General features: G+C 35.0%; 1 protein-coding gene across 4 annotated transcripts in view; it reads left to right on the top strand.

Annotated features, from left to right (window-relative positions):
* The window catches only part of LOC149540799 (uncharacterized), a 49158-nt gene extending 35350 nt beyond the window's left edge, over positions 1-13808 (top strand). For all 4 annotated transcript variants that reach the window (XM_089801885.1, XM_089801884.1, XM_089801883.1 and 1 more), the window contains 2 exons: positions 9894-11005; positions 11423-13808. In XM_089801885.1, the coding sequence (XP_089658011.1) occupies positions 9932-11005; positions 11423-13135 (2787 nt within the window). In that variant the 5' untranslated portion in view covers positions 9894-9931 and the 3' untranslated portion in view covers positions 13136-13808. The remainder of the gene's footprint in view (positions 1-9893; positions 11006-11422) is intronic.
* Positions 13809-16788: the final 2980 nt, after the last annotated feature.

Raw genomic sequence — 16788 nt, 5'->3', positions numbered from 1 at the left:
CATAAACAAAATATATATAATCAGTGAAAACACGATGCAGACATGAAGTATATGAAAACACGATGTAGACACGAAGCATACACATGTTAGACCTGTATCGCATGTTAGTACTTCAAAAACCATGATAAGAATATGTTCAATCTTGCAAGTCATTAACTTATAAGATCCTAATTCCCAATTTAAACCCTTCTTAAGGAGAAGTTGTGATCAAATGCTTAGCTCCTAGGGGAGTGTTTCTTGGGGCTCTAATTAATAGAACAACTCTCCACTAAGCATCATCTTCTCATGATGCTTCTCTTTAAGACCTTATGGATAATCAATCTTGATATATCCATCCTTCCTAGGAGGGAGTTCTTCCTCATCCTAGGCCTTATGGATACCCACTCTGGGCATATCCATCCTTACATATGCATATGATTTTCCTTAACAGTATGTACTGTCCTTCAGAGAATATTTGATTCCCTGCCTTACTTCCTTAAGAATATTCATATATAGAATATCTTGTGAAGTCATTTAGAGAGGTTTGCTCTCTTCCTTAATTCCATACTAGGAATTATAATTCTTTATTTTCCTCTCATTAGTGTCTACTTGGAGTCTCTTTCTTCTTCCTCTTGATCTCAACAAATCAATATTCTACAATAATTTATCATTAACTGTAAGAGATCACTAAATTGATGATTGGTCTTATATATATCTGATTGATATTCTTGTTGTGTCCTTTTGAGTTCCATCAGAACATTGTTGCATTAACTATTCCTCTTATTTGAATCCTTCTCCATACCACTCCATTCTATTGATTTTCTTCCTTTCCCTATAGGATGGCAAGATCATGCTCTGATACCACCATAATGACCCCTTTACCTTAATCTTTTGAAGTTTGAAATTATCTACTATACCTTCAATGGAAGAGACTTCTTGGCTTGCTATGACTATGAGTTTGATATCTTTATTTATGTGCTTAAGGCTTATGTCGGTTGGTTCTTACAATATCTGTATTATGCATCCAAGTCTTATATGTGTGTTTTATTTTTAGTTCCCATTGTATGTTGACAAGATTACACCCGATGTAGTTCAAATATCTCTACTTAGACATTTGCAATTTGTATGGCCGTCTACCTTATGTATTTATTCGTTGAATGTCAAAGATTGGCCTCATCTCTATTGTCCTTGACCATGTAGTATTTCCTTGTCTTGATCAAATGTTTTCCAATGTGGCATTATAGATCTAGTTACAACAGTCCAAACCTATGTTTATTGAATTATTGTGTATACTAAAACTATATGATTATTACTGTTACTATTGTTTTGAATTTAGTTTCATTTCTTATCTCCACTTATGCAGTGCTACTAATTTGGCCATGGTCAGACTGTGCATGTATCCCATCTTATTCCAAGAACTTACGTACTTTGGCGATACCTCCCTTATCTATTCGTGGGCACTACTTGATGTGTTCAACGTGTTTGTCTTCCTCTTAGCTATCCAGTCTTCATTGTTTCAAACTCTCATAAGGACGTTACTAGCATTGCTTGTAATGTTAAGCTCTAGAGTTATTTGGAATCAATATGCTCACTATTCTCATGCTCACTATTCTCCCAATTCTACTGTAATGGAGACTTCTTCATTCATTGTTATATATTTCATTCACAATTGACTCAAGTTTGGATGTGTTGCCGTTATTGTTCAAAATAGATCATTGTTTGTCTTTTTATCCTCTGGTGCATATGTAGACTTGCTTGACCTTGACTTTCTCTTCCTTTAAAAAATGGCTAACTGAACTCTCCTTTGAATTGCTGTATATTCTCCTTTCTCTTCATTCGATGTGGTCATTATGTTTCATACTCCCTGTCTTTATACCTACATAGGATGAGTTGATTTTCTTGCTCTAATTCGTTCTTCATTCCCATCACATTGCTCACTCTTGTTTTGCTTAGAGGTGTTCATACTCTCACTGTAGTTTCCCACACCGATAGGTCCCTTTACCATCATTGTTTTCTCCTTAATCCATATCGGCTAACTTGGTATATTGTTCGCTTCCTTTTATGTGATATCATTATACTTGTTACTTCTCTGATTCATCGATCTCGCTATTACATTCTTCCTCTGTGATTCGAACCACGTGGAGGTGACTATGTTTGATCCCTATCGTATTGACTTCTTGTATGCCTTGCGCTTTATGTGGATTCCCCTCACATTTGTTTTCTTATCGTCTCTTCCTTCCTAGTCTCCACGTTCCCTGACTATACTATCCATTTAGAGTGCAAATATTATTTGGTTTCTGATGGTCTCTACCCGTATAATGTATAGATCGTGTAGTAGTGGAACGAATAACTCTCCCTATCATTCAGTAGCTCCTCTACTCCTTATTTTCTGATTATCTCCTTCTATTTTCTTGATCGTTCTTCGTCTGATGGTCTCCTCTCATCTTTCCCTCTCGATAGTATATATATATATATATATATATATATATATATATATATATATATATATATATATCAAAAAATGATCGAATGGTCATGCCCTTTTGAAGCTATTACTTACTTTTGATAGTATTGTTTATTTATTCATTTATATTATTATTATGTCTAATATATATTTTATACAATTCATAATAGTTTTATTATTAAATATATATGACTAAATATAGGCATATATTTCATATTCATGTTATAGTTCTAATACATTTATTATAATTATTTATTTTTAAAGTTAGGTTGCTTTCCATTAACATATCACTTTCATATATATATTATTATAATTAATATTTTGTATTAGATGTTTTATATTTAATAATTATTATATTTAACATAAACACATTTTTGATGAAATATTTTATAACACTACTTATCATAGTAATATTATCATTATATAATTTAGATTATTATAATGATAATATTGATTTAGTACATTATAGATTTAATTATTACTAATTTATTATCTTATATTTAACTATATTATTATTAAAATCCACCTTAGAAAGGGGGACATTACAATCAAATAACATAATCAAATAACCCCAAGGGCGTAGACCACTCACGGGCCCCAATCATAATCATTTACAAGGTTAGATCATCATGGTTGCATCCATCAGGACAACTTACAGAAATCAAATAGGAGAGGCACCACATCCTTCAATGTTGGTACCCATCTTTTTCTACATTGTGGTTTAAAGCCTGTCCATATAGTTGTTATCCTTGTTTGGAATGATAAAGCCCAACACACCAAATTAAACCCAAACATAAGTGAAAATCATCTCAACTACATTTCCCTTAGGATTCTTTTAAAATGGAACAAGTATACATTTTACATAACCAGTCCTCATAGAAAACAAGTAATCGAGATGTGTTTTTGATCAAGGAAAACTTCGTACAAAATCCACGGAGATGATCTTTTACAGTCTAGAAGGATCCAATAATTGCATTGACAATTTTTATTTATTGCTAGGCTTACTTTTGACATGACACATTCCCTTATGAACTTTGTGTTAGCATGAATGCTGATGATATTCCTTTGGGAGAGTATCCTAAACATTGGAGAGTATTGACCTGTTGCATTCATGATTGTGTTTGTCATTGATGTCAACATAGCAGTAAGTTTGAAGACTGATAGAGTAGAAGATAGAGATCATAGTTGTACGGATAATGTTTTGATTGTCTGGTGATGTGCAGTCATGGACATGTTCCCTATTGTGTCCTGATGTTACACTTCAATGCGCAGTAAGTCGAAGACATACGAAAGTTATGCCTGATTTATAGAAAGCAGAGCAGAGCAAGAGTACTTGAGAAGCGGTTTCTAATGTTTGTATTATATCTTCTAACAAAGATATAATCTGGAGATGCATGGTCGATAAGTGACATAAGACAGTCTAAGGATGATATCAACAAGTGCGCAAGCCCTAGTATCGCATGTGTGAAAAGTTGTATAGACTGTGAGTCAACAGTGCTTTTGTAATTACGAATTGATTAATTATCTCATTATAATTAATTAGGAAAGCCTCAAAGCTGACTCAAGGAATTATTTTGAAGATATGGTATAAAGGAAAGATGTTTTACTTGATTGTAAGTATTAAGTGTATGTTCTATGTGAAGTGCAAAAAGGAGCAGAGTGTTTGGACTTTAGAGAATGCGAGTAAGCGATCCAAGGGATTATTGGATGCGAGATTTGTGATCTGGTTGCAAGATTAGGAGCAGAAGTCTGGTTGATAGGACAGAGAAAGAGGAAGGAGCAGTAATATTGTTTTCTACGCATCCTTCTCCTTATTTTGTCACATAATGATACTTGGATTTCAAATCTAATTTTCAAAACACTTGGCATGTTGAAACTGGTCCAACAAAGCATCAATTTGTTATTGATGGTTATATTGTTTGAAGCTCGACGATCAATACACATTCTCCACAAAACTTCTTTCTAGATACAACAACAATAGGAGAATGTCATGGAAAAGAGATAGGATGGATTACATGTTGATCTAACAAACATTGATATTGTTTTTTAACTTCAGTTTATTAGTTAAATAATTGCTTATAGAGACCAATGCCATGGAGAGGACAATCTAGTAACAAACAATTTTCATGTTCTAGCACCTTTTAAGTAGACATGGTAGGAATAGCCTTGTACTCAACTGTGTCATTAACATGCATTTCTCCAATCAGAAGAAAAACAAAATTCTAATCAATATCTTGGCTTGATTAGCACTTATGAAGGAAAATATTGACCAACTTTGAATGAATTTATATTGTGGCCTTCCACTTCTTTGGATAACTGTGTTTGTTAGCTCTTGTTGTGGAGATACTATGTCTAGGACACTTATATTGTCTGCCAACACTGACACTCTTGATATCATGGGGAAGAACATGTTTGTATGCACACACATATTGATAAAACAGCTAATGACACTCTTGACATCAAAGGGGAAGAACAAATTGTATGCACACACATATTGATAAAACAGCTAATGCAGAAAAGAAGGAAGCTTGTAGTCATACTATCCTTTTACTTTTTTAACAATGTAAAAGCTTGTAACCCAATTTTCTTTTTCTTTTTTAATTTTTTTAGCAGCTCATGCTCTTCAAAATTCTAAACAATAGCAATATAGAACAAAAATGCTATTGTCGAGGACCCAAAAAGCTAGCGTGGAGAAGTAAAAATAGATTTTACATCAAGGAGACTGCAAAAACATATCTTAGAAAAAAACATGGAATCTGTTGCTTCCATATAGTAACTATAAATGCTGTAAATCCAGTCTTCCTCTTGCAGTGGATTCCAAGGCTTGAGGGTTATTTGTTTCTGTCTAGCTGCAGTCCCACTATTGCTGGAGCTCTATCCTTGGAATAACTAATGTCAAGTTGGAGTTGAAAGTTCTGTATCCTCTTGGATGATTTCAATGATATGACACCTGATATTTTCTGCAATCAACAAGTTGATGGCCTGTAGGTTGTTCTCATGATTTTTAATAATAATATTGAATTGTCAATACTAGTATGTATTATAGCATAACTACCACAGGCAGCAGCTGCAGTAAGCTTGTTTCGATAAAGGGTTTGAGTGTGTGGGAGTTTAAAATTTATTTTCTTTGGGTATGAGGCACATCAACAATTACTTCAAGAGTGCAAACCAGATTATGATTAACTTTTCAGTGATTTGCAGCATTTGTGACAGTTGAGTTTTGAGAAAAGTCAAGTTCATTAAACAAATTACTCTTCATTAAACAACTAACTGATGGAGAGTGCACGATATGGGCTCAAATGGGTAAAATGAGGGGTATAGATGGAGTTGGATTTGGGAAATGGAGTTGGACACAAGATTTTTCCAAATTGGGTCATAGGATGTCAAACTTAGGGGTGATGAGGAGGTGCAGGCATTTACTCTAAGTGTGGAAGAGATTTTCATAGCATGAAATGTTGGAAGGCAGATTTAGAGGAGTGCGTTTTTGTTGTAGCTGAGGTTTAAAGTTAAACAACTTGATTTAGACATTCTTCCATAGCTGGGCTCTTATCCATTATACCATAAGACTTATGGGAAGGATTTTCTTTAGGATGTTGTGGCTGGTTCCTCCTCAAAAGGTATAGACAGGGATGGATGGCCATAAGAGCACCGCCTTTGGTCTCTCTGCATGGTGGCCATATGCTGAGATTCTGTTTTCCTTTTTCCATAGATGTTGATTTCAGAAGGATTAACAGCCTTTTGTTTTGTCCTTGCTCTGCTGAGAGGATTATTTATAGAGTGCTTGGAGCTCCTCCTTACTTCAATGCTGCACTGATATCAGTAGTTATAGAGATTTGTAGGTGAGAGAAGTGAAAAATACCTTGAATTTTTCCCAAGCAGTTGATAATGAGAGCCTTGACTAATGATAGACTATTAAGTCTTTAGGGAATAAAAGTGCTGCGATTTCATAATTAGTTGCAGCAGGAATGTGATTGGAGAGGAGGTGTAAGACGACTCTAAGACGAGGGAATGCAGGCTGTGGTGGAGAGGCTGGCTGATGTCTCGTGTAGCTAATGAGCAAGTCATTTGAATCCTCATCAACTACCTGCTAGTCCATGTTAATATGGATAGTGCAAGAACACAGCTTGGAGTGGAATTATCTCAAACACAACATATTATTGTTTTTGTGACATCTATTTCTACTCCTTTCTTTAGGCAACCCAAGGACTGCGGAATTAAAATGGTCATATATGTCCAACTAAGCTTGTATAGCTACTCATTAAAAATAAGTCTTTCTCGTGATCAAGAATCAAATTGAGAATCAACCTTTCCTTTCGTAGGTTGAATCTTAATGTGGATGAGTTTGGTAAGCTTACTAACTTTATAACGAGCCTCATTGTTCTTAGTATGCCTACTTATTTATGGAATTGCATTCAATTATTTCACCCAAATTGGACCTGCACCCTACCTCTTGTTCTTCGAAAGAAGCTACAGTTTTCGTTCTTCTCTGGTGAGGATGCAATTCAGAATATAAATTACAACAAGTTTCATCTTTCCATTTGCCTTTACCTTTTGCATTGATGATATCTTGTTCTTTGAATTGTTTGAAGAGGGTGATGGACTCTTTTTCCTGCCTACCTCAAGACACTGAGATTGGTAGCATGCCTCTTCAATATCCTTAGGCTTTCTCAGAAGCACAGGCTTCCTTAGATGGCCTTGAAGTCCTTCAATATGTCGCATATTAAATAAGTTGCACATTTGTATAGCTTTCTATTGGAATTTATAGGTAGATTCCTACACACTTTTGCATCATCTTTCCCTTAAATACTAACAATCAAAACTTCCCCTTTTCATAATGAATAAGATGCATCTATTTCCTTAACCAACTCTATAAAGTCATTACATTTACAAATGGATGGTAATTTCATAATTTCTGAAGAATGAATATAGCTTTCGGACCAACTGAATGAATGACTTGTCAATTTTAATCTTCTAAATGAACTTTACTAGTATTGAATAAATTAAACTATATCATAATTTGAGCAGATTGATAGTTAAGTTCGTCAGCATTTAATTCATCTTCAAACAGCAGGATCTCAATTTTAAATTTTCAGTTCGGCGTCCACTTTGAATGAAGATGAAGTTGGAAGCATTAATTTGCTATTGGCCTTCTGTTTTCTTAGCTACTCACTCACCTTCGAACCCTTTGTGGATATTCCTAGACTTTCGATGAGAATCTTTTATATTTTCTTCGACTGGTAAAGCTTTCCCATTGATTGGGAAATACTCACCCCATCTACTTTCAACTTGATGAATCTTGCTTCATTATCTGGAGGCATCCACTTGTCTTGACTGTCTATGTTTCTTAGTTTTCTATTCGAGTTCTTGGTGGATATCTAGTACTGCAAAGGAAAAAATTACCTTTTCCTTTGTACATCGTGCTATAGTAATGGGCATCCTGCAATTTTGGCACACGAGAAGAAAAGCAACATAGATTGAGGAGTACAACTGAGAAAATTCTTGAACTGTTAACTAAACCTCTTGGTTGAACTTTTTCTTTTCTTATTGAGTTGCTTAAGTGCTTAAATGAATAGAGGACTGTATGTAAGAATTAAAAAGTTGGGGAAATTGAAAACTATACTTAAAAAATCCTGGCATAGGAAATTTACCATGGAGAACCTTTGTGTGAAGAGTTCACCTTTTAGATAAGTAATCATCAGCCTCAAGAAGACAATACAAGGAACAGCCTTCACAACTAAACACTTCAACATTTGTTCTACAACAGATCCCACACCTAACAGGAACAGATTATGAGGGAATTCGGTTAACTCTGAGAACTGTGCAGATAAAATAAATTCTTGCTACTATGACCACGAGATGCGAAAAGATTTTGGCTGGGACAACTGAGATGGGATGTTTGATTTAGGTTTTACACAGCCATTACTGAGAAAAAACAATTAAAAATCAATCCATATAAAGAATGCAACTTCCTTGTTGAAAGTTGGAACATAATAAAATAAGCATTCCCAAAGTGATCTGTTCAAGTTTCTCCTCTTATCTCAGCTATAGTAGAGTTCCATCTTTGTTAGCACTTCCCAGTATTCCTGAGATTGTATTGTCTCCTCCATTTTTTGCAAATGTCCAATGAACAGACAATATCCCAGCCTTAAGTTTTTAGCTGGAAAAGAAAGGAGGGAAATCGCCTCCATAATTTCCATCAGAGTCCACAACTGCCTGTTCATTCAAGGACCTTTTTCTGTTGCATGTGACAATATTCTGTTTCTGCCCTGAGTTTTAACTGAGGAAGAGTGAGGACATATGGAACATACATGCTTGTTCATGATCAACTATTCTAATGATCAGGAGAATGCATATAGTCTTTATTGTGTTCAAGAAATCAGAACAGATAACTACTTACCTGAATACTGCCTCATCAATCATTGTTAATAAATATCAAGTTGTTGCCACTGTAATGGCATTTTATATTAGTAGTCACATAGAAAAACCATATTTCCAGTAAGGTCCTTTCTATGCGTGGCATTCAATCTTGCAGATGATATGAATGTATATGGCTTGGTTTCATTATATAATCTGTTTTGATTTTGCAAAATGGATGACCGCCAATAGTCATAACAGTGTTGTGCTGCTATCAGGTGTCGCTTCTTTCCTAACCATACCAAGCGCCATCAAATTTGATGGTCTTTTTGTACACAATATGATGCATGCTTTATGTTCCTCCTATCTGTCATGTACTGATTGTTTTCTCTTTTCAGGACACCGTTTGGTGCTCCTTCTGCTGTTGTCTTCTTGGTTGTAAGCTTTCAGTCCCATAGACTCCTTGTGGTCTTCTGTTGGACATTAATAAATTTATCTTGTCTTATCTCATCTACGCTCCTATGAAGATCAAAATGATCATCTTGTTCTGTTTCAAATTAGATATTATCAAGAATTACCCATCTAGTTTTTTTCGTTTCTTTGAAGCATTAGTTATGATACTACATGCCCTTAAAACATTGTCATATTTTATGCACTTCAATTGTGGGACAAATTGGGTCTGCCAATGTAACATTTATGTCTGTAAAAGGAATTTTAATATGTTGCTTCATATCATGCACGTAAAAGAAATTTCATCTTTTACAACCTTTGTTTCCGCCTTCAGTGCCCCTCAACTCAACAGATGTAGTGATATGCATCAACTTTTGATCACTTTCTGTGGATCTATCCCTCAAGCTTGTAACATTATGAATAATATTTCATTGGCATGGTTAGGCAAGCCTAGATGAACTTTGAACTGGTTTTCCTTGAAATCTCAAGGATGCAAATTTACATAAGAAGAATTTTCCTTGTTTAAATGGTAGCTTCCCTTTTCTAATAAGTGACAATGTTGCATTTGAAGGAGTTTATATCTTGCATGTGTTTCATCTGCATATGATTCAGCTAAAGCCTCAAAATATTTTGCTTTCTTGTTCAGATCTCTCAAGGAAAGTCCACTTGTTCTAAAATAGAAGAATGGAATCTTCTGTTCTTGAAAACAGTGAAGAGTCTTGGAAAGTGGAGGAAGTACCTGAAAGTCCATCGCTGTCATGGGATTCCACAAATTCTGATGATTTTTCTGAGAATCAGCGTGTTTTTCCCCGAATAGGAGACAAATATCAAGCCAACATATTGCCATTTGAGCTCCAAATGGAGTATTGTCTACTAGGAATGACTGACAATCTGAATAAGGGTAACAATGACAAACACAGTATGCAACGATTTGCAGAAGGACTAACTTTGCCAGTAATGCAGATCTCATATTTTCTTCCCTCGGGTAGTGTAAAAGAGTATGAGATGACACATGTAAATGGACCATTTTCTGATATGGAACTTGCCTCAAAGGAGTCCTTGTTAAGTGTAGCTGTTAAAACAAATGATGGGTTGCATCAGCATGGTTTTATACAATCAGAAGATGAAGGTTGTACCTATAAGCTCAGTGACAGTGCCCAATTCACAGAGAATTATGAATTTTCTTCTATTAGAGATATCAAAACTAAAATCTCAGCAGCAGAGGATACTTGTACAGACTCAGCTGTAACAGCCGAGAATATACCTGAAGTATTTTATTCTTGCCTAGGGAAAAGAAAAAAGGGCAGAGTAGGTTGGAATAGAGTCAAGAAGATCAAAGCTGATATAATAAACCCTAGAAAACAGATCTCTGGTTCCACATGCCATTGTCCACACCTGAAAATTGATGGTAAAGGAGAAGATGCAAATTCAGGAAGTAGCATTGTAGTGCCTGGTAGCCCAAGTGCACCATGGAGTAAAATTGAGGAAGATTTATTTATCCTTGGCCTATATATTTTTGGGAAGAATTTCAATGCTGTGAAGGGATTTGTAGAAACCAAAGAAATAGGAGATATCTTATCATACTATTATGGAGTTTTCTTCAGAACTAAATCATATTGCAGATGGGCAGAATCCCGGAAGATGCGAAGCAGAAATCGTATCCAGGGTCAGCGTATTTTCTCTGGATGGCGGCAGCAGGAGTTGTTGACACGTCTGATCCCACACATTCCTGAGCCTTCCAAAGATGAGGTTCCAAAGGTGAAGCTTTTCCACCACAAATTATGTTAACTGTGAAAGATAGAGTTACACATTTTTCATGCCAAAGAGTAATGGAAAGATGATTTTAAATTCTAATGTCTATTACAAATTTATACCAAATTAGTTTGTTGAGTATGAAAAGTATTTTCCATTGTGACTGATTTGTTTTGTGCTTCCCACAAGTGAATCAATGTTCAAGATCAAATTGGATAAAGTTGTTACTTTTGATTCTGAAACATGTATAGCTTAGAAGTATGGAAGAAACAAACAGCTAATATGATCAATGCTCCATCTCTAAGTACAAGTAATTAATTTTAATTCTCTTTTATATACCTTTCAAATTTATGCTCATTTTGTTGGTTTCAAAAATTGACTGCTGCTAGAGGTATTTTATCTTATACTACTTTTCATTAGCAGATAATGAAGGCATTTAATGAAGGAATAATTTCCATGGAAGAGTTAGTCACAAAGTTGAAGTTATTAGCAGGTCCTGATGTGCTAGTTCAAGTTGTGGGAATTGGCAAAGGCAAAGATGATCTCACTTCAGCACACATTGGTCCAACAAAAGCAAATCGAGTTCTCTCTTTTCATAGTGAAATTCCAGTGGGCAAGGCATGCTCCTCCTTTTCTATTGAAGACATTGTCAAGTGTTTGACTGGAGATTTCAAGCTCAGCAAAAATCGAGCTGATGACTTGTTTTGGGAAGCGGTTTGGCCTCGTCTACTGGCAAGAGGATGGCATTCTGAACAACCAGAAGATCAGTTTCTGTTTAGGCTAAGAGATTATTTAGTTTTTCTTATCCCTGGCGTGCAGAAGTTTTCAAGAAGAAAACTCACCAGAGGAATCCATTATTTTGATTCTGTGACTGCTGTTTTACGTAAGGTGGCATCAGATCCAAAGTTGCTTGAGTTAGAAAGGGATGAATCAGGAGGAGTTGAAGGGAAGACAGAAATTCTCAGTGCTCCTGTGAATGAAGCAGTAAAAAGAGAGAATTTAGGACAAGGTCATTGCTATCTTAAACCAAGATTCTGCACAAACTATTCAGACTCTCTTATGATTACAGTAGCCGATACCAGTCTGGTCTCACAAGATGAACTTGTGCCTAGAATATGGAGGAGAGTGAATTTGTCTATAGATGATGACAGTGGAAAGTTTCAGATTATCTCATCAGCAGCAGAAGATGGGGATAGTGTAGCACCTCCCCTAACTGAGCAATACCAATTTCCCAAACACTGTTTACTGAAGGATTTGTTGAACAGTGAACCAGAAGAATCCACCCTCTCTGCAAATAATGAGAATTCAAATGAGAAAATTGAGCTTTCTAGAATTCTAGAGGCGCCAAATGATGATCAAAATGATGTTCTCTTATCACCATGGAAGCAACGGAGACTGAGCACATCTATTGACCGTAAAGGTCATACTGCAGATGCCAGTTTGATAGGATCTGACAGCTCTAAAGTTCATGGAACAACAATCAAATTACAGAGAGGAGTAGAAACTTCTAAAGCTGCTTTAGATGTTAACCCATCGCAAAGATGCCCCTCCATGTTATCTTCAAGTCACTGCAATCTAGACAGCACTGATATGACTGTTTTGGATAGAGATTTCATTTCTGCACATAGCATCAGCAACACTGCACAACATTCTATTGGAAACAGAGTGATACCAGAGATGGGTCCACACTTGAAATTGCTCCAAGATCAATTAAAGATAAATGCAACGAGTTATACATTTCTAACTGGCAATGCATGCTTTGATGGTTCTGAAACTGAAGGAAGCTCTCATCATGCTTCTAGTTATAGCTACCCTATTAAAGAGCCTTCTGAAAAAACAGGAGTTGCACATGCCTTGACTCCTTGCCTGGAAGAAAGCAAGCCTACAAAGACACAAGGAAAAAATGAAGGAGAACTGCAAGAGAATGTATTCACTGAGCGCAGACAAAGCTCAAGGGTTCGCCCCTTAACCACAAAAGCATTGGATGCTTTTGCAAGTGGAGTTTTTGACATTAAACAGCGGAAAAGACGTAGTGAGAAGAACTTGAATTTGGATGGCCATCGCACAAAATCTCTTTCCAAATTGGTCAAAGATGAAGAAATAGCTTCTTTCAATGCTTGTAGGTCAAACAGTTGAACTTTCTCTAGAAGGCTAAATTATAAATAAGCATGGAGTTTGTGGAAGGATACTGTGACCCTGATTAACTGTAAAGTCCTGGTTTCGTTTACAAATGCATGTGAACTTAGACTTGTGGGAATCCCTAAAGACAGATTTTATGTACCAATCCAAGGACAAGAAGGACGACAATGTGGCTAGGATGCTTATTCCTGCAATTATGATATACATTGGGAGATTGCTGGGTTGAAGCGGATGCAAAATGGGAAGCATGTTTTCCTCAGAAAATGCTTGTGGTCTGGACTCATTTTTACATCATAAACTTAAGGTTTACAAGGGATGACGGAAGTGATCTTCCTAAAGGATGGTTATTATAACATGTGTATCTACTAAGCAATGCACTTCAAAAAAGAAAAGATTTGTTCTGTACGGACCAACAAAATATGAGATTGCAAGTTTGTCCATAAGTTTTATTTGTTATGTTATTTCCTTCAACCTGAAATTGGATTTGATGGTCTCTCCAAGACAGTAGAAGAGAACTGTTCTTGGGATTGTAAAATAATTTTGAGAGGCCTTAGAAGCTAAAATAGTGAATTGCTTACGATTGGATATGAGAGTTTTTAAACCTAGATACAAGAATGTAAATTTTCTGTTGTCAATCAAACAAGCAAAATGGAAGCTAAAATTTCTCAAATTTGTTTGTGGTTTGATATACTGATCTACTTTAACTTGAAGTAGGTTAACATATTTACACGCTTGAGATTTCTTCTCTCCTGACCTGCATCATTTCTTATTGGGCTTCCTTCAGATTATGTTATATATATATTATCAATTATAGTTTTTTGGCTATGACATATAATCAATTTATCAGCTTAATGGATCTCAAGATTCCCTTAAACAGCTGACGTCAAGCAACTTAGAGGTAAAATTCAGATTTTTCCTATTGAGTATATTAATATCTAGGAGCTTTCCAATGTCACAAAGTCGAATTGATTAAAATTGCACAATCAAAGGGCTGGTTCAATTCTTTTAGTGCCTTGTTGGAGCAAAGGATGCTACAAGAAAGATAATATCTGAAATATTGGTAATGCACTTTATTTTTAGGTATTTTTAATTTACTCAATCCTCTTGGATGGAGTAATTCTCTTCTGTGTTGTATATCAGGAGAGAAACTAGACATAATCACACAAAAATGCGGTGTAACCCCTATTTTAAATCTGAGATATAGATGTTTTTATGGTAGGAATATTTTATATCATTAAGCCCATCAATGGAAAGCCAAAATTAAGTTATACTTCCAATATTGGTAATACATTTATATCGCTAAGCATTTTCAACGTCTGCAATTCTTCTTGGAAGGATCAGCTCTCTTGTGAATTGTATATCTGGAAGGAAAGATTGTGCAAAATGTTATTTCCCTAATATGGTTAAAATGGATCAAAAATAAGGAAAACAAAAAATTAAGGGAAACATCTATGACTAGCGAAGTAGAGCCTAATCTGTACTATTGTGCATGAAGTTGCAATAATTACATATCATTCCATTATTGCAGTAGTAACCACAGAAGAGAATTGCATGAAGTGGGTTCTACTCATTGATCATATAAGATATGTAACCACTGTGACTTCATGCATACGCATCATTCCATTATTTTAGATCTTATTGAATGTGATTTTATTTTTAAGAAACATCTTTTACCAGATGAATAGAACCTTCTCTGTAGTATGCATGAAGTTGCAGTGGTTACATATCATGCATGATCAATGAATAAGAATATTTTATAATCGAAGTTATCAAGCTAGAAATAAACAAATAATCTTTTTTATGTTCTCAGATTTGAAATGAAGATTAACTTAGAGAAAAACTAGGCTGTTATATAAGAAAATTTACAATAAAATTTAGAAAAATAGAAAACGATTCCTTCTCTTTTTCTATTCAAATTGCTTGAAACTGAAAATATGCTAAGTAGCCAGCTCAGGTTTCCTGTTTGCTGGTACAAGAAAACTTTGAAATGGGATTTGGGTTCGTTAGTATAACAACATTTAAAACACACACACTCCCTAGAAGCATGAAATAAGATTGGAATGTTACATTGTATTATATAAATAACAAAAACCTTATAAACTTGTAACCATAGTATCGTATCAAGATCAAAATATTAAAATAATAATATTGAGTTTCAACTTTCAACACTTTGAACTTTATGCTAAGTTTCAATCATCTAATAGATCTTTTCTTTTTCTTCTTCAATGACATTAATTTCTTTACAAACAATACCAATGCTAGTGAGATTAATTGCACTAATAACATTCTCACTTTCTGTCATTAATTTCAATTTCTTTGCAGACAATACCAATGAGATTAATTGCACCAATAACATTCTCACTTTCCAAGCCTTTAAATTCTTCTTTCTTTTTCACTGTATAGAAAACTTATTTGCTTGTAATTAACATCCTATTTGAAAAACATTAAAAAAATAGTTTGCACCTCCCTACACCAATTGAAGATATTTTAAACAACTCATCAAGATTCTCTCATGAACCCCCATTGTGTTTTATAACAAGGGTTTTCATATTCTTGGACTTCTCGGTGCCCGCCCCCATACAGTTTTATTCAAATTTATAACAAACAATACTTATTCGCAACCCGGGCGGAAACTTAAGAAGCTATTGTTCCATATCCAAATTGGATTTTTGTGGTTCATGTGATTTGAATTGTTACGTTTTACTAGATTCAATCTTGATATGTATGACTGGTGATGCACTCAAGATACGCCTCACACTTTAAAGGTAATAAAGCATACCATTCAAAATCTGTAGGATCAAAATAAATGAATGGAAGCCAAGGCCGGCTCCGAGTCAATTCAAAGCTTGAGATACTGTCAGCAATTGAGGACAAGAATAGGTCACATTTTCTATTTGTCAAATTACAATCTGGTGCACCAATGCAATTTTTATCATGCATGAAGAAGAAATTGGAATGCTAGACAAGCATCTAGAATTGAAGGCTATGACAGGATACTCAGGGGATGCATGAGTTCCTAGGATGTTAATAAATTAGAGACAAAACCTGTAACGCTTTGGGGAGATCAGGGGAGTAATGCTTTGGAAATGCAAAGATGATTTGAGAATTATTGTTATTCATAGGTAGCTTTTGATTCAAATGAGATGTGTTGGTTTGAATTCGTCCGGAACGAGGGCTCTCAAGGGCGATTTTGTTGTATATTTCGAGGAACAATGAATAGAATGAAGAAAAATTATTGGTGGCATGTCAAAAGCCAATCTTAATCCTGTAGGTTTTAGGATAATTTTCAAAGGTTTTAAGGTCGCTCACACCCTTCCTTTCTTTAGAACATTGGACAACTCCTTAGGAATTAAATTAAATTGAAAATTGTTTAATGAAATTTAGGAATTGTAAAAGAAAAAGGATGGATGAATATGACAAGTGAAGGCAACTTAATGATAAGCTATGGAGGAAGGAAGTGATAAATATTGGTGGTTTGAGAAAGTGATTCAAGATTAGGATTTCAAGAAGAGAAATTTGTCTAATAAAAGCCTAGAATAATAAGTACTTGATTTACTCATCAAATATAATATCTTAATAATTTTAGTGTTTTTCTCATTCCTTTCAAAAGTTTAGTTTGGATTCAATAGTCTTAGATATTATATTTGATT

This window comes from Cupressus sempervirens, chromosome 9, assembly GCF_028749045.1.
Source record: "Cupressus sempervirens isolate cs-2001-9-10 chromosome 9, ASM2874904v1, whole genome shotgun sequence".
NCBI classification, from domain to species: Eukaryota; Viridiplantae; Streptophyta; class Pinopsida; order Cupressales; family Cupressaceae; genus Cupressus; species Cupressus sempervirens.
This window is presented reverse-complemented; position numbering and strand designations above follow the sequence as displayed.